The following is a 21,803-nucleotide window of genomic DNA, read 5'->3' as shown; positions in this document are numbered from 1 at the left end:
ATCTGTTGGGATGGTGTTAAGGGTAAAAAGATTTTTAAGCTTCCACGTAAGGGCCACACGCATCCAGCAAAAAGAATGAAGATGACGTGTAAGGGGATATATATGTAAAAATTGTTCGAAGACGCTACATCCGACTGTTTCCCCGGAAAAATGTAGAACGAAAAGTAAATTCTTGGTCACTCTCACCGTCGAATAGAGATATGGCTTCGTGGAATTCAATTCCGCTGGAAATCACCTACCAGGTTCTGGGATGGACTGCTTTCCTGTCGTGGACTTTGTGCTACTACCCGCAACTCATCTCTAATTTCCGTAGGAAAAGGTAGTTCCTGCAACGCAAATGACTTCTCATCGACTTCTTATCATCTTCTTTCTCGGCCTGGATTTCATTTCTACGGTTTTTTTTTTTTTTTGGGGATGTGAACATAGTGTGGTGGGGTTGAGCTTCGACTTCGTAATATTGAACTTGACGAAGCACGCCTCTTATCTGATACACAACGCGTCCCTCTACTTTAGCTCCGCTATTCAGAAGCAATACTACAAAAAATACGGCTATGGACAGGTTGGTGCTTTCTCCCTGAAGAAAAGAAAAGAACAGAAATTAATTTATTGTTTAATTTTGTACGTTTCTCAAATTTTTCTTTAGGTGAAGATAATCGCTTGAAATATGATAGGATGATATGGGCACTTTAGTTGCTTTTATCTATTGTTCAGCGCATCAGGTAATTTTTTGTTTGGGTTTAAAAAATAGACTGCAAGTTAAGATCAAGGCAATATTTGAAATTGGCAGTATGTAGAATCTGAATGGTTTAACTTCATTTCTGCTTGTTAAAGCTTGAGCGCTCTATTTTTGGTTTTTTTAATGTTTAGTACATAAATTATTACCCTTCATTTGTTTTGTTGTTATTCTGATTACTGCAGATGATACCTGTGGCTGCAAATGATGTTGCTTTCTCTATTCACGCGGTTCTTGTGACATCAATTATCTTGCTCCAGATTGCAATCTATGAAGTTTGTGGTTTACTCGTCTGACCATATCTTCTTCCACCTTACAGGTGGCAGATCTTTATTTTAGTACTCTTATCAGATATTGAGTGTTTTCATTCGACCTCTTTTGATGGTTTCCTACAGCGCGGAGGTCAGAAGGTTTCCAAGATAACCATTGCAATCGTATCCGTCGTATGGTTGTTTGCTGCTGTTTGTTTTTTCATAGTTTTGCCAAGCCGTTCCTGGCTTTCGCTAATCTCCATCTTTAAGTAAGATATTCTATTTCTGCTTTTTCTTCACCTTGAATTTCAGCTTTGAATAGTGACTGCAACATGGTCATTCCCATGACATGAGCATTAGATGCGAAGTGATTTTTTTCTAAGTTTGCTTTTTCACATCATCATGATATATTAGAATAACAATAGTGTAGAACTATAAAATGCTTTTCATCTGGTACTAGTTTTGCTGCTGTAAAGTTCTGGGCAATAAAATGCTTTTCACTCAGTATAAGATAATAAGATACGGTTATTCCCTGTTTGGTTCTTAATGCTTAGCTTCTCTCTAATAATGACAATGTATAATCTGTTGTCTTTTAGAGTTTGTGAAAATTTCTGAAGCCCATGTGTTGGAAAGTTAAAGAAACTCTAGACTGCTCTTCTTGTGAAACTTTTCTCTTTACACTGGTGTGAAGGCCTTCCTGGCAGGCCAACTAATCTAGTGAAAGTGGACAATCTTAAATCTGGCTTTTTGCTGAGTTACTGGAAATTTGGCGTGATGATATGGATTAACTTAGGAACTTGATAAAGGTGTCCTTGTCACTTGGTCATAGGGATCTCACATTCACAGTGATCATTAAGCTGCTTAGGTTGAAATTAATGGGCCCCCAAACACTGCAAAATGAAATGTCCTATTTTCAGCCAATATTGGGGCAGATAATTGCTATCTGTATACCTTGATTACCTTCATTGCTTATATTCAATTTAAGGGGGCATTTATTTTGTATCCTTACTGATGAAAAGAGGCTTTTGTATCCTTACTGATAAAAATAGGCAATGTAGGATAACCTTTCTTCCCCTGTGCCAGTAACGTTGCAAACTCTTCCCACAAAAAATGGAGACAAAAGGAGGGATTACGAGTAAAAATATACAATTTGCATGTACTGTAATATATATTGCTTGTGATATGTAGTGGTGCAGATTACTGAACAAAGTGTTTTTTCCCATATGCCTATCTATCAGAATCTTCTCAATTTTTCTCTCTTCAGTTAATTTCAAAAGAACTGAGTTTGTCTAGGATATTGTTTCCTTCAAACTTGCTATGAACTCAATTCTTTTGCAGCTCAATTCAAGTTTTCATGACAGTCATCAAATATATTCCTCAGGTCAGATTTGTTATCCCTTTTAGTCGTTTTGTATTATTTAAGGAGATGCTGAAAGGATTAATCTTTTGGTCATGCTGGTCAGTGCGATCTGACAATTTCCTTGTACATGGAAAGTCCATACAGGCACTGACATTAAAAGAATGTATAGGGACAGGAGGGTTGATGTTGGGGCGTTGATGTGTAGAATGGCATTGGGCTCAGTTTTTGAAATATATGCTTCTCTTATCATATACTAGATAATGACATGCAAATTTACATGCTGAAGTGAGATAGCTTTCTGACATACATGGCTTTGATGTGCTCTGAAAACTGTTTACCCCCTATTAATTGGTAATAGAGGGAAGTTTCACTAATTGTTGTTGTCTCAATTGCCTTCACCGCATGGAATGGTGAATGCAATCACTTAACAGTTTGTGGAGCTGTACAAACTTTATTCTGGAAGTCACAACTGAAGTGGTCATCAACATGTATTAATGACTTTCTCTTTTTTGTTGTGAAAAATAGGTGTTTATGAACTTTGTGAGAAAGAACACGCAAGGATTCAGCATTGGTTACATTTTGCTGGATTTTTGTGGAGGGGTGACAAATTTGATGCAAATGGCTGTGCAATCTATTGATCAAAGTAATTTCTTCCCCAACTATAGATCTTGCCATCTAAATTTCTCCCCCGTGCATGATATATCACTAACTTGCTGCCTTTGACCAGGTTCTTCGGTGAACTTTCGTGGGAACATGGGAAAAATGTTGTTATGCCTGGTATAGAATATACTGTGTTGCCTGCATCTGTATTTTTTTGTGTTTTTTTTTGCCTATTATTATTATTTGAAAATATTTGATGGAATGTGTTGTTGCAGGTGTCCATAACCTTTGACATAATATTCATGTGTCAACATTTTGTGCTCTATCCTCACAAGGAACCCCAAGTCTCCCCTAAATCCATGGAGGAAAGTATAGAGGCAGAGCCACTTGTTTTATCTTTTGACAGCCAATAGTCTGAATGAATATGCATAAACTTTGCTCTACTCAATGTAAAAGTCACTTGAATTTCGTGGGTTTCACTGTTTTTTCTCCCTCGGAAGAAACACATGATTTTACAAATAATGAAATGAATAAGATAGAATAGCTTGTGCCGTTATGTGGAATAAAAAAGGTGTATGAATTTTTCTAAGCTGTTTGTTTGTTCGTTTAAATTATCAATTTTTTTTTTATAATGTCTTATATTAAGATCTAATCATCAATACGAGTCATGCTATAAACTATATTCCTATTTTACTCTATGAAATAAGATTTTATTTATTATCTTTGACTTATTTTTTATCATTTCTTTGGAGTAAGATAAAAATAGAATGCTAGTGTATTTTACAGATTTTTTAAAAAAAATTCGGTCTAAAATAATAAATTATATTTACAGTTTTATGATATTTTTTTTAAGAAAAGTGAGTAAATTTGAAATATTCATGAAAAAAAAAAAAAAAAAAAAATGTATAGCTTACAGCCTTACAATTAGATTTTTTCTTACGGGGTAGACTGTATTTGGCATCACAATCATCTTCCAGAATCCAAAATCCAAAATCCTCTGGAAAAAAATACAGTCAAAACCCTAGCTGGCTTAGCACGAACACGTTTCCAACAAGCTCCGAAACAAAAATCCAGAGACAATTGGCAATTAATGGCCAATTCACTGGTAAAGCAAACCCTAAACTATCTCAAAAGAAACCCCAAATTTCTCACACGACTCTCATCCCAGTCCCACACGCGTTTCTTCACCAGCTCCATTGCCACTGCCGATGACCCTCAATCCGCCGACCCTTCTTCTTCCTTCACGTTCTCATCCGAAGGTCAAGAAGACGGCAATAGCAATTACAACACCAACAAAAGCGACAGAGATGACAGAATTTACGTCAAGGCGCCGAGCTCGAAGCCCAAGACGGCGTCTTCTGTAACGATGCCGATGTCCTTTGTGACAGGGTCCGTAGTGGGGAGGAGGTTCTACAAGGACGTGAAGTTAAGAGAAGCCGATGATGGTATTGGGTGGACGGTGATGCTTGATTATCGGACGCTTAAGACGCCCCTCAAGCTCCCTACATTGCCTCTCGCTAAGGCCATTGCTGCTGAGTGGGAATACCAGGTTCGTGGTGCGCTAAAATTATGTAAATTTCTTTTTATATTACATCATTTTTTTTTAAAAAATTTACTTCGGTTCTCTATGTTATTTGTATCGACTATCGAATACTTTTGTGGCTATTTTTGGACTTGCTTAAACTCGAATGGGTTGTCATCCTTTTTCGTGCTAAAGCTTGGATTGTGGTACTGCTATCTTATCTGAAAAGACTGAAATAGGCATTTTTGTTTACATTTTCACGGCATCTGACTACTCTTTAATTCACCTTTGAAGTATTTCCCGAATTTCTGAATATTCAGCTCTTCTTCAGAGACCAAAGTTTCCAGCTTCTGGGATACGTTAAGTTGGACATAATAAAGTAAGAAATGGAAAGATTTCGTTAATATTGTTACTTTAGAAACTTTGCAAAAGCTAATTCTATGTTATTCTTTCCATCGGAAATTTATGCTCAGTTTTAAACTTGTTTATGAGATGAATGGAGACGAATTCTTTGCAATTGAAAAAAAAGGAAGGATTTACAATGACTCAAATGATTTTGAAATTCACTCTTTTTCTTTATTTTTTCAGGGCTGTGCTTTCTTTTGCTTAGACATTGGTTTTTTCATACTTTTTCTTGCTTGTAGCAAATCGATGGGATCAGACCCTTCACAATGCCTCTAATGAGACTTGCTTGTACTGCACTGGAAAGAGTTCCACTCAACCGAGCAAAGATTATTGAATATTTGTTGAAGAAATTTAACCAAGATTTGGTCTTCTGTCGAGCACCAGAAGATAATGATCTGACACGTGGCGTCTATGGTATGTAATCGTACCTCTTGACTCCTTGATTTAAATTATAATGTGTATTTGATTTAGAGTGATACTTCTTCAATGAATAGTGCTAAGGCTATAGTGAGTTGTTGCGAATGGATTTTTATCACTTTTTATAGTTATGTTTCCTGGTCTTTATAGACTGTTTTATCCAGATTGTTAAGAATACTTGGATGAGTCTACCTCTTTTCTGGGAAAGGAGCTTCATGTTGCTGAAAGTGTAAGAAGTTTCTTTTAGGAAATTCTCTAGTATGTCACCAATCCGGAAAAAAAGGAAATTCTTTAGTATGTCATCAGTGCCCATTCTAGAAAACTGCATTTCTTTCTAGCAGCTTGAGTCCTTTTAAAGTAAATATTGCCATAGTTAGGTATAATATAATGCTTTACGTGTATGTGTAATCAGACGGTCTTTTTACTGGACTGTGGACATGGATCTTCTTATGTGTTAAATAATGTAGTCTATGGTACCTTACTAATTTTTCTTTTTATAATTTGTAGAATCTCAAGTGCAGAAAATCGATCCTTTACTTGGTTGGGTAGAATCTGAATTTGGCTTTAAGCCTGTCGTCTACTCCAGTTTTTTTGGTGGGAAGCAGGAAGATGGTCTCATAAAGGCCATAGATAACCTTCTGAAGAAAACAGATGACTGTGAATTGGCAGCAATTGATGCTATTGCAGCTGCAGCACATTCTTTGATTATTGCAGTTGGGATCTCTCGCGGGAAATTGCAAATTGAGGAAGCGATTGAATTGATTAGACTTGAAGAAGATTTGCAGGTTTCATCGCTTTCATTGGATTATTCCCATCTCCCCCACCTTCCCTTTTCTCTGTCTTGCACACATGCTGAAATGAACACTTAATGACATTAGGATGTAGCCCGTGACTTTCTCTTCCTAACTATAATTGCTCTTTCTTATGTCTGTGCAGATGGACAGGTGGGGTCTTGTTGAAGGTGGACATGATCTGGATATTGCCGATCTTAGGGTACAAATCTCATCAGCTGCTGTATTTCTTGGTCTTTCTCGGAGGATATAACCCCTCTACACTTTTTACTTTGTCCATTCATGTTTTAAGAGCCATCTTTTAAGATAGTTTCAGTTCATTGTTTGTTGTAAATCTTGACAACTTGGGGCATGTTATGCTCAGAGATTTTGTTGTGGTGGGTGAAATAAATGACATGGTAATCTCCCCGTTCTAAATAACAGAGAGAATTCCTTGTGCAATTGTATTCTTTCTGGCCATTGGAGAATTGAAAGTACAACTTTCCAAACAATTACACAAGATCCCCATTCTAGATCACAAGAAGTGCAGACCAAAAAAAAAAAATGCTTGCCTGCAGAACCAGACCGAGTGCCTAAAAGCACACCTGCATGTCAAGGCTATTCTTGGCAGCATTGCACGCATAATGGTGGCTGTTTCCTGATATCACAGTTACAACATGCTGTATCGCAGTCATTGTTGCATCCTATAAAAGACAGTCCAATGTTACAGCCCCTCTCTATTTTGCAAGATCTCAGAAAGTTTTAGCCACATTAAGTGAATGAATCTTCCTGTCCTATCTATATAATTTTTAGGAACTGACAGCTTAAAAGCCAATGAGAAGTGCAAGTTCAGTTGCATCACCTGATACAGTAACGTACTGAAATGGTTCAAGGTTTGTAGAGTCGGAGACAAGTGAAAGGCGAGTGCTCCCTTGAACACAATTTGTCCTAACCTCAATGGAGACCAGAAAAACCAAAAACCCTGCTACTGCCAGCAACTTCATGCTCTTCATGATCTAACCAATGTGCTTAATATCTAAGGTTAGCTGCACTGTAGGTGAAGTTTTCTCATATAACCTGCTTTATATAACCTCTTGGGGTTAGGAGAAGAGGAAACTATTCATTTGATGTGACTTGGAAACTGCAAGTTTTTGTCTACCAGCATACTTATTAAAAAAAAGTAGTCTATCAACAAAATATTCTAAGATCATCGTGTAATCGTGTGATTACAATACTATATATTAATTTTCTTTTTCAGAAATTTTTGAAGGAATATCAAATTATCTCAGGACAAAAGTATGAGGAGATTAGTTTATGCTCGTGAACTACAAGTTATTATCATCAATATTTTCCTTAAACCCGGTATTGTGGGACACAAGAAGAATCTTTGTGGAATGATACCTCATGTAAAACAAAAAGTTCATCTCATCACAACTCCGGATACCCACGAAGTTATAGAAACATTTTTATTTAATAGCAAAGAAAAAGACCATACTTGAATTCAAATTTTGTGGGTACAAAAGGGATAGGTAACAACACATTCGATGCTTCACATTATTAACTCAATACACAGCTGTCTGTGCCTGGTTCACCAAAATTATACCATAATAACTGGTCAAATTCACATCTGCATGCAATACTACATGAACCTAGAAACTCAAGCACCAGCAGATCGTTGGAGCTGCTTGATATGAGTGATCTGCCTTCCAGGGTTCAAGCCCTTTGGACAGGCACGGGCACAGTTGAGTATGGTATGGCAGCGGTAGAGCTTGAACTCGTCATTTATAGCCTCCAGCCGTTCGTTGGTATATTCATCACGGCTATCACTTATCCACCTGCAGCATGTACAACCAAGACATAAGAATCTTAAGAACTACCATATTACTTACAAGCAGGCCAGTGCTTTTGCTAAAGATAGATTCTAGGATGAGTACATAAAGATACAGGCATAACAATATTTGAAACTATGATCTATCTGCACCTTTTAGGCAACGCAACAATTCCATTTCTCTGTGTAGATCAAAATATTGTTCCTAGTAACCTGTTGATAATGATCCTAAAAAGTAAAAGAAAATGGATTTAGCGAGTATAGCTTTTAACTATATCGTCATTGTGCGTAAACCCTTATTGGAAGTGAAGGCTTTTCAAGAAGGTACTTGGTAGCCAAGACAATATTAAGTGTATCTGACTCGGTGTCACTCTAACCACGAATACCACATTTTTTTTGACATGCAACCTCACAGACGCAGGGTCCTTTGGACCCAACCCTATAGAGTAAACCTTGTAAACACATGACACGATCCCACCTATAAGAATTGCTATCAAGTAATCCACAAGAACTCTTAATACGGAATCAAACCAAGAGCGTCCCAAGAAAGTGAAACAACCCAAGAAAAGTTCAAACTACATTTTGGCTTATACTCTAAAATGACTAGTCAATAATCTCATCTCATCTCATCTCAACTCATCATTACAATTTTTGATTTCCTTGTTTGGTTAACCAAAACCAAAAATCTCATCTCATCTCATCTCAACTCATCATTACAATTTTTTCAAATTCTCATGCAAAATATAATAAACAATATAACTTTTGCAAATCTCAATACAAAATTAATATTCAAAAATTATATTATAACAATATTTTATTCATTACTATTTAAAACATCACATCTCATCTCATCTCATCTCATCTGTGTAATCAACTGGTAGAGCTATTTCAGATCCTCCATTCACCATATGGTAGAGCTATCTAGATTTTCTAGAAGATAGTAAACAACTCTTTACGACAGGGAAGCAAAAATTCTATGTTTTTATATCTAGCATATAACTTACTCCACAACATTGGCTAAAAACTATATTTTCACAATATGCAAGATAAAAACAACATTTTCCTTCATAAAAATACCTAATTTAATTTTCCTTCTAAGAAGTTCTAAGCCAAGACCTATATATAGAAAAAAAAAAAAAAGTGAAGTTCTAAGTCAATCACATTCGACAAGTAAGAAAATCACAATATTATTCCACCCCTTAAAACCAACTAGTAACAAAATCTCGCACATTAAATTAAAACGGTATCGATAAAAAAAAAAAATGATAGAGAACTGCACCGATTACTTAGCATGGAGCAAAGCGGCAGGGCCAAGATAAGTCTCGGGGTTCCACCAATAACTGGGGCAGGATGTACTGCAGCAGTCGCAGAGAATGCACTCGTACATCCCATCCAGCTTGGCCCTATCCTTCTTGCTCTGCAAAATCTCCTTGCCTTTCACGGGTGGAGTCTTCCTCTTAAGCCAGGGCTCGATGCTCTTGTACTGATTGTAGAAGTTGGTCATGTCGACCACCAGGTCCTTGATCACAAACATGTGTGGCAGTGGCGTGATCGTGGTCGCCGACCCGGACGACGGGATCTTGGTGAGGCAAGCGAGGCCGTTGCAGCCGTCGATGTTCATCGCGCAGGAACCACAGATGCCCTCCCGGCACGATCGTCGGAACGTCAGGGTGGGGTCGACCTCGTTCTTGATCTTGATGAGAGCGTCGAGGACCATGGGCCCGCACTCCTTCAGGTCGATTTGGTAGTCCTGGAGCTCGGGCTTCGCGGGCTGTCCGGGTTCCACCGGTATATGGAGAAGGTCTTGAGAGTCGTGGCGGCGAGAGCCTTAGCCTCCACCTGCTGCGCCTCGGCCTCGCTTGCGTGGGCCTGGGCCCGGGCCCACACGACTCTTGATGCTGACACCCTAGATATTGTTCTCCTGAACAGACCCGTCGCCATTACTGTCTTTCGAGCAAGGGAGACACAGAAATGAGCTCTCTGATAGGTTGATCGTCTAGTTTAAAGTACGAGATCGAATGTTCTTATTTTTTATTTGTAATATTTAGTATATAGATAATGAGTAAAAAAAATTAATTAATTTAAGAAAACAAAAAATATACTTCGAAAAATATATTTGTTAAATCACTTCCATAAATTTTAATTTTAGTTTTTAAAAATACAAATAAGGATTAAAAAAAAAAAACAATTGAAAAGATAAGGTTTGTTGAAATTAGTTTCTTATTCTTCAATGAGAAATTATATTTGCAGTCGTGGTTGTGCAAGCGGCGTGTAGTCGTTTTGAAAAAAATGAATTAATATGGGACCCACATAAAAAAAAAATTAACTTTTTAATCGTGGATCCCATTCTTTTTCAAAACGATTGCGCGGCGTTTGTAATTTCATGACTGTATATATCATTGCTATTCTTCAATTACTAACATAATTTTGGAACAATTCTTACTTTGGGATAGGAATATCTTTAATTTAGAATTAAAATACTTAAATTTATTTATAATGTATTCTTAATCTTATAAATGTCATTAATGTCTTTAAAAATAATTTCATTAAAAAGAAGATAATGACATTATAATCAAAATAAATCCACTAAAAACTATGTATACGATTACGAAGAGTAATTGCTACGTCTCGATGTTGAGGTAATTTCAAATGATATGTGAATAGTAGTGAAAAATTAATAAATAGTAATAAAAGAATAATAAATAATTTATAAATAATAAGATAACCTGAAGTGGAATCACGATTCACCTCACTAACCAAACAAAGCCATTTTATCAAATTACAATTGATTAATTTACTATCGAAACTCAATTGATCCAAGACAAGTTGCCACACTTGGAGTAGGTATGAAATATCCTAAGCTTTTCAATCACTTGAACTCGGGGGTATTGCAAAGTTAAAGCTTAAATAATGTTTGATGATGCCTATTTTGTAAGAACAGGTTGAGGAGGTAGAAGAAATCTTCTTCGACCCATGGTGACGGTTCAAATTTTGATCGGAGTGGTTTAAAACCAACAATGGCTGTGGTATGGTATCCGTACGTATATTTATTGCAGTAAATAGAAATTAAATACAACAAATATAAATAAAGAGCAAGACATATAAATTTATGTGATTCGGTACAAGATATATGTCCATGGATCATTTGGGGAACAAATCTATTATAAATTATAGTATTTACAATCTCTCATGATCTCTCATAGCTCACTATATAAATGATAAAATTGAAATTTCCTTAATGAAAGTTGAAAAAGTTCTCTCGTTCTAGTCACCCTTAAATCCAAAAGAAGAAATCTCGAGATTCCCTTTTTTTTTTTTTAATCTTGAATTCCTTTTATCAAGTCCCCATTAATAGTTAGTAAGAAAATTAGCTTTAGGTCGCTACACTTTTTTCTTCCCATTTCCCTCATTTTCATTGTCACCTTCTTCTTTTCCCCTGCCCATTTTTCCTTCCTCAACTTTTCTTTTCCTTATCCTTCGTTTGCCCATTTCCCGCCCAACCCGACAGCTGAGGGGTAGGGTTTGGGGCTCTATATGGGCTAGAGGGTCTTATCCGTTTTAATGTCTTTCTTAAAATGGATTTAAAACATCAACTAGGTTCAAGATCAAAGAAAGACAAACATTATATAATTTTTTTTAAAAAAAAAAATTAATCGCTCTCAATTTTTATTATGTATTTTAAAATTTATAAAACAACATTGTAACCACCAAAAGAAATTAATGGTTGGGCCACCTCGGGTTGGATCCAATATCTATCCCCCATGGAGCGGGCTTAGGATGGATGTGGTCATCTCGTTGTGGGGTGGCTATATATATAGGCCGAGTAATAATCACTCGAGTTACATCGCTTGTTCATTGAGGTAAATGTCACTGTATGTTGCGATGTGATTTATTAAAAATAAAATAAAAAATATAGATATAAAAAGGGTTAGAAGAAACTAAACATTTCAGTCTTCATTTTATATTTTCAAATATTTATTTATTTTGAATATATATATTTTTATTTTTTTTAACAAACCAAGTGCACCATATGCTAGTGCAAGTAATGTTAAGTACAAATTATAAATAGTAAATTTTACTTAAAATTTTTGTCAAAAAGTGGGTCATGTTAAAAAGATTTTCTTTTTATTTTTTATTTTTATACTTTTTCAAGATGAAGTATAGTTATAAAAATTTATATAAGACTTGTCTATTTAAATTTTATAAAAATCATTTCTCGTTATCTAATAAATATAGTTATAACGGCGGAGCATCTATTAAAATTTAAAGAGTAGAATGATCCCTTATCTCGTTACTAAAAAAGTGACATTAAAGTTTCGAAAAAAAGCTACACAACCTTCAAATGACATTACATTTTTTTTTTTAATTTTTATTGATTTTTTCTTTTATTAAATATTTAATATATGAATAATGAATAGAAAAATTTAATTAGTTTAAAAAAAATAAATTTACTTTATTTTTCAAAAAATATATTAATTTTTTAAAAAATATATATATAATGTACGGAAGTTGGCGGAGGTTAACTAGAATTACTCTAAAGTTTCAGTTAAATAAATTAGTTCCAAAATCTACGTACGTAGAGGCCGAGATCGAAGAGACAGGAGGTTACGAAAACAGCCGGGGATATTTACGAACGTGGACATGACCAACGTGCATGCATGGGAGCATGCCTCGCTCAATGATGACCAAGAATCTATAACGTACCCGCTTCTAATTGTCTACGACGTTTCTACCTCGTTACTCGCTCTCCGATCCATATTCCTGTTTTTCTCCTTTAATTTCTCCATTTCTCTGATCTCCCAACTGATCTATTTCTCATGATCTGATCAGCTTCATTGCTTCTCTCCCATTCTCACAGGGTCACGATCAATTAGCTCCTGCGATATATTTTAATGGCGTCGGTACGTATGAATCCGGCCAGCAGCTTGTTCTTTGCTTTTTGATCTTTTCTTCTCTCTTTTTCATTGCATGCATGCGGGACATGATTACTCGGTTTTATACATATTAGTAGGCTGAAATCTGCAATAACTGCTTGGTAGCTGTGTTTTTGCATGTAAATCATGATGAATTAATTGCAACCAGAGAAATTAAGCATGATCAGTACTATACATTAATTGGGAAAATATGTTGGCCAGAAACCATCATAGTTCATGCATGTGATGTATGCTCATCATGACGTTATATATATATATGTGTGTGTGTGTGTATGATCTGCAATTAATATGTTTGTGAATCAATATATGTGAATGCATGAATGTATGCAGCAGGATAAGGGTCGGCCTCTACCTAAGTTTGGGGAATGGGATGTGAACAATCCGGCGTCGGCAGAAGGGTTTACGGTCATATTCAGCAAAGCCAGAGATGAGAAGAAATCTTATAATAACGGTACTAAGACTGGGAGTGCAGCAGCAGCAGCCAGTGCTACTCATCCAAGCAGTAATCATGATCAAACGGTAACTGTACGATTAATAAAGCGTCACATGCATGTTATTATCATATAAATATATATATCTATATACATTAATGTAGTAGTTTTCAATTATAGGAAATTAAAGTACTCTTGAAGTATCATGTACGTACGTAGTATTTATAATTTGTTATGTATTTGTTTGCAGAAAAAATGGTTTTGCTGTTTCTGAACAGCACGATCGATCGCTTGCCGTGGTAATTGATAATCACAGTATATAATATGGATGCATGTCGATCGTGCGTGATCTATTTCTAATATGATACTTTCTTAAACCTAGCTAGCTCTTTCATCATGTGCCAAATCTTTGCGTACGTATCATGTATTAATGTACGTACGTGTATATATATATATATATAGAAGGAAGGAATTAAAGACAGACAAATACAATTTATAAATTGCACTTTTTCTGGATCGAGTTCATATATAATTTATTTATTCAGATGATCATCATGAGTAGCCGCCAGCTTGATCCTGATCCATCACATGATAATTGTACATTGAATATTATATATATAAACTTATAAGTAGATTCTCAATATATAATATAATGATTACTGTTACAAATACAAAAAGATTACATAAAAATAATTATATAAACTGATGTGATTTTATATAATTCATTAGATTTACTTTATAAGAAAAGTAATTTTACAATATAACGAATCACATCATACCATATAATCAGTTTGTGAGATTATTTTTATGTAATCAATTTGTGGATAGAACATTTTACATATATAATATACTTGGGGGATGAATTAATTTACGAACAATATTTTCTAATTTTATTTCGAGAAAATTAATATCTCAAACTATCAAAGTTGTCATTTTTTTACTCTAATAGCCCTTCAAAATTAAACTCGTGAAAATAATCGATTGATCGATCGACGACTACCAGTACGTACTCACGAACTTTGACGAGTTTGTTGAAAACAGAGTGTAGTACTGAGACTTGAGGCATGGCCCTGCATGATCCATGCATATATATATATATATGCAAGATGATTGCCGATCGAAGTGCAAGAATTCTTGCTCTTTTTAGTGTTACTAATGCATGCCCTGGCCTTCAAAATTCCCTACTTTGAATTATGGATCGACGAAGCCATTTAATTAACTAACTGACCAGGTCAAAATGAAAAAGGTATTAAGCTAATTATCCACAACCTCCCACTATCTCCATTATCTGCATGCATGTTTCCCCTCTCTCGGGTGCGTGTGCATGCACTAACCAACTTCAACGTGACCTGACTTCCTTGGTATATATTAAAAGCCAATTCCAGGCTATAACGCACTCTCGCATATATATCACACTTCCAAAAGCTGCCATTAATGGCTCCTTTCTCCATGAGTTCGATCACAGCATTAATGCTCTTCTTATTGACCGTCTTCTCTTATATCGGGCTTTTCCCAGTATCCTCCTTTGAGTTCCAAGTCGGAGGCACCCAAACCCAAGGTTGGGTCGTCCCCCCGGTCAATGATAGCAAGATCTACAATGACTGGGCCTCTGAAACCCGCTTCCGAGTTGGCGACACTGTCCGTAAGTAGTACTACACCTCAACATGCATATATATATATAGTTCTGCTATATACAGACACACATGGACTTCCGAATTCATGGCATGTGTTTCAGAGAATAAGTGTTTCAAGACATGACATTAAGTTCGGTATAATATCGATGTTCATGTTTTATTCTTGTGGTTTGGTTCTTTGTGTTTTTCTTTTGGTGCAGGTTTTAAGTACGAGAAGGACTCGGTTATGGAGGTGAATGAGACAGACTACAAGAGGTGCAATTCCTCGCACCCCAACTTCTTCTCCAACACCGGGAACACAGTTTTCGGGTTGGATTATCCGGGGCCTTTCTACTTCATTAGTGGAGTATCCGGGCACTGCAAGAAGGGTCAGCGGCTGATCGTAAAGGTGATGTCGGCGGAGGCCGAGCAGTCAGCTCCATCTGAAGGTGAGAAATCGTCTGGTTCCCGTGTTGCGGTTTCCTCGCTTGGAGTAGTCTCTGCATTATTTGTTCTTTGCTTTGCGTTATCATATATGGTGCTTAGTTTTTAGGTTATTATACATATAGTCTATCTCCAACTATATATATATATATATATATTATATGCCAGAATACTGCTATATACTTTGTTGTACCTATCGTCGACTTGTTTGGATGTTAAGGGTATCAAAGGTCTTTGTTAGTTTCTTAATTTTCGTTGGAAGATTTTACGTGGGATTTTAATTGAACATGTCATGATTTATGTATGGAATATATATATATATATATATATATATATTTATATCTTTTGATTTTTCTTTCGTATTGGAAAGAAGCTGAGAAAATTAAACAAAAAGCTGGTACAAGGAAACAGAAATCTGAGAATGTTTCTATAGCGAACAAGCACATTCTGGGTTCCTAATTCCCAAGGACAAACAGTTTGATTCCCTCTAAAATTTATAGCGAACTCAATCACAAAGCACAGGTAGGCTGTTTTAAAAAGATATATTTTTCTTGCGTTTAATTTCTTTAATTCCCTCTGAAATATATATTGGCCTCTGTAATTAATGGCTCAATCAGTCGTCAAACGGAATTTTATTCACTTCATAATGGTTCTTTCAATCAGAAAACCAGTCAGTCTGTGAGTGAACCTTAAGCTGTAGGTTTTTAGCAAGAAATGCATCAGTTTGATGAAAAACCAACACTGCTCTTCGCGGCCGGGTAAAAGGAAAATAGGGGTTACATTGCATTTGGTTTGCACAACATACAAATACATGCTTCTTTTGTCAGTGTCATGGAGGAGAAGCCGTCCTGTATTTCTCTCAGTCCCACCCAGCAGGTTATAGCTCAGCCAGCAGGCGTTACGCTTACCGCCCTGGGAAAATTACTTCTTGCATGGGAGAACATTGATCCTAGCGACTAGTATTACTTCATAAACCTGGGAGTGAATAACGGCTACCAATTAAAATATGCAATTGGGAAATCAAGGAAAAAGAAATTAAGATTGGAACTATAATACCATTTGACATCTTTCATCACAAAATTCCCACATCTCTTGCAACTGGTTGCGGCTCTTTATCATCGCTTGCTTTGTTCTTCAAAGATTTGTGGCCAAACATTCGTCCAAAGGCGCTCTTTGATCTTAAAATTGTTTTCGGCCCATTGTCATTCTTCTTGGCAAGATCATCCGATAAGAATTTGACAAGACATCCAAAACGACGCCTAAAAGTTGGATACCTTGAGATGGATTTGGTAATCCCTTGCAGCCTGCATGATAAAATAAGAGGACGAATGACACAGCACTACTAAAAGGGGAAAATAAAAGAAAAAAAAAAAAAATCTCGGGAACCCAGAGGGTCCTGCCAGTATTTTCATGACTTTATTACCTTCGGGCTAATGCATCAAGTTCAGCTCGTTTACGATCGGATTCAGGCGGCGAGCCAATATTTGAGTTTTTCAACCTCACAGGATCCCCAAATAACAAAACTAATTTGGAGAAACAGTTCTCTTCTGCCTCAGAAAGGTTCGCAGCTTTAATCTGGTCTCTGATGATCAGAAGTGGGTGAAGAAACCAATCAAAGAGGGTATCTTCTGGCCTGTTTGTGCTAGTGATCTCAGTAACATTGTCCGCTACATCAATCATGTACAAGAAGCATTTATTTATCTGCCATAAAAACTGTTTGCAAAGTATTGTAGATTAACAATATCTTTTTTTTCACTTACCAAACAATAAACCCACAGAATTGGCTTTTGCAGAGCGCAGAAGCATCTGAAGAAGGCAATAAGCTGGTAATCCTATGCTAATAACTTGGCTACCGTTATCAGACTTGGCATCTACAACGTCTTGAAGTGTTATTAGTCCTTCAGAAACCATAATCTCCCCTTGGCGTTGCATCTCCTTGAATAAGCGATCAAGTAGCTACATGAATGATGAACAAACTTGCAGTCAGCACCTAAACCACGAGCTAAAAACTTGGGTGTCTACAAAATTGTAAGTGCTCAGTTATGCATCGTCAAATACATGAAAATAGAGGGCCGAAATTCATTCCAGACTGAAACATTCATTCAATGTTAAGGCAATTATACAATAGACCTCAAGTGGCTTGAACTCAACCACAGTGTGCTTAAGTGACACTGTGCGGGACGGAGCTTTAAGGAAAGAGTTGGGCCTTGAGAAAGAAGGCGCAAGAGATCTGGTGCCAGATAGCACATCCTTCTTTCGGAAATGTGGCCTGTTGATATCATCTTATAAAACCATGTCAAAACTGCATGACCCGATATCAAAACCATGAAGCATTAGAGTGCTGAACAAAACCTGGGCATAATAGATCCTTCTGGCATGCCAAGAACATCATTGCTGTATTCATCATATATGGACAAGGATGCAACAATGTAGCAAAGCCCAAACCAAATGGAGGACTCCTGTAACCAAAGGCCAAACATTCAACGTATATATCGCCAAACAGATAAGTGTGCTACACAAACTAAAGCCCAAATCAAAAGGACTCGCGTAATTCAAAGACATTACAATCAAATATAGAAATTGCCTCAATGGCCACATTTGGTGCAACTATAAAAGATGATACAACTTGCAATTTATTCTGATTTAAACTGAAAGAGATATTAACAGCAACCAGTTGAAGAAAATGATAAGGAACTATTGCAGTTGAAGGCATTAGACCACATGGAAATGTAATTTATTTCATTATCTTTAGAATGTAAATCTACAGTGCAAGATTATCACTAAAAGACACTAAAAAATATTTAGTGCTATTCTTAGTTGTAAGTGTGGTCTCATTCATGTGAACAACAAACTAGATCAATTCAAGATGCTACTTCCAAATGCCTGTCAACAACAGAAAAATACTCAATAACAATGTATAAAAAAGCTAGATAACTAAACAACTAGGAATTAGCATTTGGAATTGAGCTAACCAAACAACAGTTTCACCTGATAAACAACCACCCCTGCATAAGAACCAAGAAAGATACTGGCTGCCATGGAGCTTAACACTGCCCCAACAACAGCCAATGGCCAGAGTAGGATAGCAAGACCAGCAAAAGGTACACATATTGTCTCCGAGAAAGGGCCTTCACGACCAATAAGGTCTTGAAACAAACGGTGCCAACCCTTTAAGAGCATGTAAGGGCCTTTGCAAATAGCAATGAGTGAGATTAAGGGCAAATCAATGATGAAACCAAGAACTCCAGCTATCACTGCAGCAGGAAGATAAAGCAATCTGCAAAAAAGTTGACATAAAAATGAATAAAACAAAATAGGTTCATGGCGGAAAGTATTCCACAATGCTTAATTACTGTAGTCGTACGGCAGATTAATTATACTTCTACGCTTAAAGCTAGTCTTATAGTAAGGTATGGCCAGGTGAGAAAGAGGAAGGAAAAGAAACCCACAAAGCACAAGAATGGACACATGAAGGGACACAGCAATGGTAACTACGTTAACTACGAATATTAACAACAGAAGTAGCAATTACAAAGGTCATCGACTCATCTGGCTATATTAACAAAACAACTTCAAATTGCATATCGAACTGCTTGAAAACTGAGTCAATTTGCTTTTAAATTTGAGTCAAAACCAAACCAAACAAGTTATTGCTATTCAATATCTTCTCAGTATTGCAAGCTTAACTTTAATTTTCTTTTGTACGGTCAATTTTTTACCCTTCCCCCTGAAGTAAGTCCTGATTCTACCCCTCCTGGGACGTATGACTACAATGAATTTCCCACAATTTAAAGATGAAGTATGAAACAGAAAAACCATAAGTAAAGGATAGTCTAAGATTTCTCACCTCTGATTGGTCCGTCCATCACAAATACAAAGTCAATGCATGGATATTACTACTATGTTTGTAAATCTGAAACATAAGAACTCTTTTAAGAGCCAATGTTCATTATATGGCTCAGGAGAATATTGACAACTTTTGCCTAGTTGGTCATCAGGAAGGATTTGTGCCTAATAATATATTCTCTTCACTAGCGCGCAGTTTACTGCACCAACATGGACAAAACATGAAAAAGCAGATGTAGAGCAGAAAGGAGAAAACCTAATATCATAATAGTCCACATCTGGAGGCGCCTTTTGTCGAAGGTCATCCATATATGAGAAGTAGGAATGGTAACAAACGTCCCCAAAATCTGTGACAGTAGTGAGGCTCCCTTCAATAGTTCCCCGAGTCCCATCCTGCAAATGTAGCAGAAGAAAGACCTCGCTTGAAGGCAACAAGAGAGTGAAAATAAAAATGAATAATGACTGAAATTGAATATTGAAGACATACATAAAAACAATGGAATAGTTTATTAGACTTTCCTTCTCCCACGGCATCAAAAGTAGCAAATAATGGTGAAAGAAAGCCATAAGCTGCTCCACCTATGATACTCGCAATAATGCCAACCACTGGCCACAAAATCAAGAGCGAAGGTAGAATGCATATGCAGACAAATATCTTCAAAACAGGTCCTAATCGTTTAGCTCTGCCCATTAAAGAAATCCACAATATATGAGAAAGATTAACCAACATAGATAAATCAGGTAACTAGAATAGGACGGTGAATTGTCAATGAAAGCACCTCACAATGCAATAATATGTCCAAGCACCGTGTGCTGGCCAAAGACCCAAAATAATGGCAGAATTTCCGATTGTCATGATTAGGCATATCAGCGGGCAGAAAATGATACCTGAAATCAGAGTTTGGTGAAAAGTTTGATGTGTTGACCAAAAGTCACACTCAGCATTCAGACAATATATCTTGATTCACCAATCAATGTTTCAGATGCTACGCTCTACAGTCTACATTATGAAATCTTGTACCCTTCGTCTACGATATAATAGAGAAATGTGCATTCGAACTTCTCAATATACAGAATTCAAACATCGACCTCAAGGTAGAAAGCAATTGACACTGACCTTTAATGGTACCCAGAATTAGAAGCCCAGTGAAGATAGGTAGAAAGCAAATGAAGTTCCACAAAGAAGCCAGAATCCCCTTCGTAGATTCCATCTCTGTTCCCATATACCTTGCTCACCCAAATCTCCCTAAAAATCATTACGGCCACATCCAATAGTCAACTCCAATTCAGACTTGCAATCACAAAAGACGCCATCTTCAGCACTTCAACTCCCCACAATAGCCTGTAACCATAAAAAATAAAATACCCAATACACAGAAAGACAATTTGCTGCAAACCCACAACAACTTAAACAAAATCACTGCTTTACTGTTCTTCTGGACTAAATGACCTTGAAAACAACAGGTGGCTGTTTTGCTTTCTGTGATGCTTTTTTTTTTTTTTTTCGAACGTTGAAAATTTTGAAAGAAGCACGCACCACAAGGGATTGAACCCAAAGGCCAGAGCCGTTGAGTATGTACCGCCTCGAAGATTCAAGAGCAAGGATTGATCACCCAAAATTTTCCTTCTTTCCTCTCTATCAAATATATTTCTCATTATTTGTGCTCACACACCCCAAAAAAGAAAAGCAAGTTGGGCTCAGTTCCAATCTGTCACTGACCAGAAAAACATAAACAATTGCATGAAAACGAGGACAAGCGTTTGGATGCTTGCAAAGCTATTTCCGAATTGCCCGAAACAAAACAAATCTATTTCTTAATATTTTATTGGATGGAATCTTTATTTTTGTTAAAAGAATTCTACACGAGGGAGAAAAACAGTTGGACTCACCATAGCCATTTTGTCTTTCAAGTTTCATGGGCAGGACGCGACAGCAAATTATTGCATGAGAACATCAGGGATAATTCGCGTGAAATAATTCAATGCGTTATATATCCAACCTCACAACAGAAGATTACCCATCTTCAATTTTAAATCTGGATACCTGATGATTGAGGATGAATCGTTTTTTTTTATTGACACAAAAAATTCATATGCCTATTCTCTTATTAAATACTACAAGTGACATGGGTACAGTTTCTATTGCTGAATCTGGCTTACGGCACTGGCCAAGAATCGACAGAAGAATCCAAGCTGCGACAATTTTGTATGCTCATTTCTCACGTGTACGTAGAAAAAATATATTGTGGTAGGGTCCCAAGTTATTTATTTATTTGTTTTCCATTATTAGAGTGATGATTTTTCCTTTTTCAAAGTCTGTGCGTAGGCTTGATGGTGATTAATTAATATAATTGTTACCCTTTCTCGTGGCATTGCCTGTCTCCTCGTGGAAATTATGCAGCAGTGCTTGCGTTGACAAACCTTCTAAGTAAGAAAAAATGTCCATCCAACCTGCATTACACTTCATTTTAGACCTTTCTTGTCTTTTGAATTAGGTATAGTAACATGTCTGCCGATGGCTTTTGTCTTGGTCAAGAAAAAAACCTACAAGGGAATTAAACAGCATATTTTCAGATGTTGAGTTGTCACTGACTCACTGTACAGTTCCCAATCATTTGTGCAGATGGATAACACATAAAATGTGCTGTT

General features: G+C 36.5%; 4 protein-coding genes, 1 long non-coding RNA gene and 1 pseudogene across 9 annotated transcripts; 4 read left to right on the top strand and 2 right to left on the bottom strand.

Moving 5' to 3' along the window:
- The first annotated feature begins 56 nt into the window (after window positions 1-56).
- On the top strand, window positions 57-3,533 carry LOC122302689 (cystinosin homolog). The gene is made up of 8 exons (XM_043114072.1): window positions 57-319; window positions 427-559; window positions 919-1,008; window positions 1,129-1,253; window positions 2,323-2,365; window positions 2,870-2,987; window positions 3,072-3,121; window positions 3,220-3,533. Exons 1-8 carry the CDS (start codon window positions 201-203, stop codon window positions 3,355-3,357), a joined length of 816 nt encoding a protein of 271 aa, XP_042970006.1. The 5' UTR covers window positions 57-200; the 3' UTR covers window positions 3,358-3,533.
- A 300-nt stretch (window positions 3,534-3,833) lies between these two features.
- Window positions 3,834-6,520, top strand: LOC122302686. The gene is made up of 4 exons (XM_043114070.1): window positions 3,834-4,493; window positions 5,111-5,285; window positions 5,796-6,073; window positions 6,225-6,520. Exons 1-4 carry the CDS (start codon window positions 4,035-4,037, stop codon window positions 6,330-6,332), a joined length of 1,020 nt encoding a protein of 339 aa, XP_042970004.1. The 5' UTR covers window positions 3,834-4,034; the 3' UTR covers window positions 6,333-6,520.
- A 924-nt stretch (window positions 6,521-7,444) lies between these two features.
- LOC122303639 lies at window positions 7,445-9,883 on the bottom strand (annotated as a pseudogene).
- Window positions 9,884-12,554: 2,671 nt separating this feature from the next.
- On the top strand, window positions 12,555-13,339 carry LOC122303056. The gene is made up of 2 exons (XR_006240593.1): window positions 12,555-12,787; window positions 13,151-13,339. It is a non-coding gene; the product is annotated as an uncharacterized LOC122303056 (long non-coding RNA).
- Window positions 13,340-14,511: 1,172 nt separating this feature from the next.
- On the top strand, window positions 14,512-15,612 carry LOC122305836 (early nodulin-like protein 1). Its single transcript, XM_043118363.1, has 2 exons — window positions 14,512-14,893; window positions 15,086-15,612. The coding sequence occupies exons 1-2, from the start codon at window positions 14,686-14,688 to the stop codon at window positions 15,415-15,417; spliced, it is 540 nt and encodes a 179-aa protein (XP_042974297.1). The 5' UTR covers window positions 14,512-14,685; the 3' UTR covers window positions 15,418-15,612.
- Window positions 15,613-15,909: 297 nt separating this feature from the next.
- Window positions 15,910-21,206, bottom strand: LOC122303130 (uncharacterized membrane protein At3g27390-like). Of its 5 annotated transcripts, none has more exons than XM_043114748.1 (13): window positions 21,045-21,206; window positions 20,584-20,869; window positions 20,272-20,496; window positions 19,934-20,042; window positions 19,642-19,837; window positions 19,411-19,547; window positions 18,297-18,585; window positions 17,661-17,767; window positions 17,439-17,577; window positions 17,069-17,264; window positions 16,732-16,975; window positions 16,365-16,612; window positions 15,910-16,283 (listed from the first exon to the last, which is right to left on the bottom strand). In XM_043114748.1, exons 3-12 carry the CDS (start codon window positions 20,375-20,377, stop codon window positions 16,381-16,383), a joined length of 1,755 nt encoding a protein of 584 aa, XP_042970682.1. In that variant the 5' UTR covers window positions 20,378-20,496; window positions 20,584-20,869; window positions 21,045-21,206; the 3' UTR covers window positions 15,910-16,283; window positions 16,365-16,380. The 5 variants fall into 5 exon arrangements, with proteins under 5 accessions (XP_042970682.1, XP_042970681.1, XP_042970683.1 ...); XM_043114747.1 differs by having other exon boundaries at window positions 20,605-20,869; XM_043114749.1 differs by having other exon boundaries at window positions 20,692-20,869.
- Between the last annotated feature and the right edge of the window lie 597 nt (window positions 21,207-21,803).

This window comes from Carya illinoinensis, chromosome 3, assembly GCF_018687715.1.
Source record: "Carya illinoinensis cultivar Pawnee chromosome 3, C.illinoinensisPawnee_v1, whole genome shotgun sequence".
In the NCBI taxonomy this organism is placed as follows: domain Eukaryota; kingdom Viridiplantae; phylum Streptophyta; class Magnoliopsida; order Fagales; family Juglandaceae; genus Carya; species Carya illinoinensis.
The sequence above is the reverse complement of the archived record's forward strand: the minus strand, read 5'-3'. Positions and strand labels throughout refer to the sequence as shown.

Bases quoted from the DNA above. Each gene is read 5' to 3' on its own strand.
- LOC122302689 (XM_043114072.1), top strand. From the start codon at position 201: ATGGCTTCGTGGAATTCAATTCCGCTGGAAATCACCTACCAGGTTCTG. The intron at 560-918 runs GTTGGTGCTTTC...TGATTACTGCAG, and splicing joins AAAAATACGGCTATGGACAG to ATGATACCTGTGGCTGCAAA. The intron at 1,254-2,322 runs GTAAGATATTCT...ATTCTTTTGCAG, and splicing joins TCGCTAATCTCCATCTTTAA to CTCAATTCAAGTTTTCATGA.
- LOC122305836 (XM_043118363.1), top strand. From the start codon at position 14,686: ATGGCTCCTTTCTCCATGAGTTCGATCACAGCATTAATGCTCTTCTTA. The intron at 14,894-15,085 runs GTAAGTAGTACT...CTTTTGGTGCAG, and splicing joins CCGAGTTGGCGACACTGTCC to GTTTTAAGTACGAGAAGGAC.
- LOC122303130 (XM_043114746.1), bottom strand. From the start codon at position 20,377: ATGGGAACAGAGATGGAATCTACGAAGGGGATTCTGGCTTCTTTGTGG. The intron at 17,768-18,296 runs GTGAAACTGTTG...CTTTGGTTACAG, and splicing joins CAGGGGTGGTTGTTTATCAG to GAGTCCTCCATTTGGTTTGG. The intron at 17,265-17,438 runs GTCTATTGTATA...TCATTCATGTAG, and splicing joins TTGAGTTCAAGCCACTTGAG to CTACTTGATCGCTTATTCAA.
- LOC122302686 (XM_043114070.1), top strand. From the start codon at position 4,035: ATGGCCAATTCACTGGTAAAGCAAACCCTAAACTATCTCAAAAGAAAC. The intron at 4,494-5,110 runs GTTCGTGGTGCG...TCTTGCTTGTAG, and splicing joins CTGCTGAGTGGGAATACCAG to CAAATCGATGGGATCAGACC. The intron at 6,074-6,224 runs GTTTCATCGCTT...ATGTCTGTGCAG, and splicing joins GACTTGAAGAAGATTTGCAG to ATGGACAGGTGGGGTCTTGT.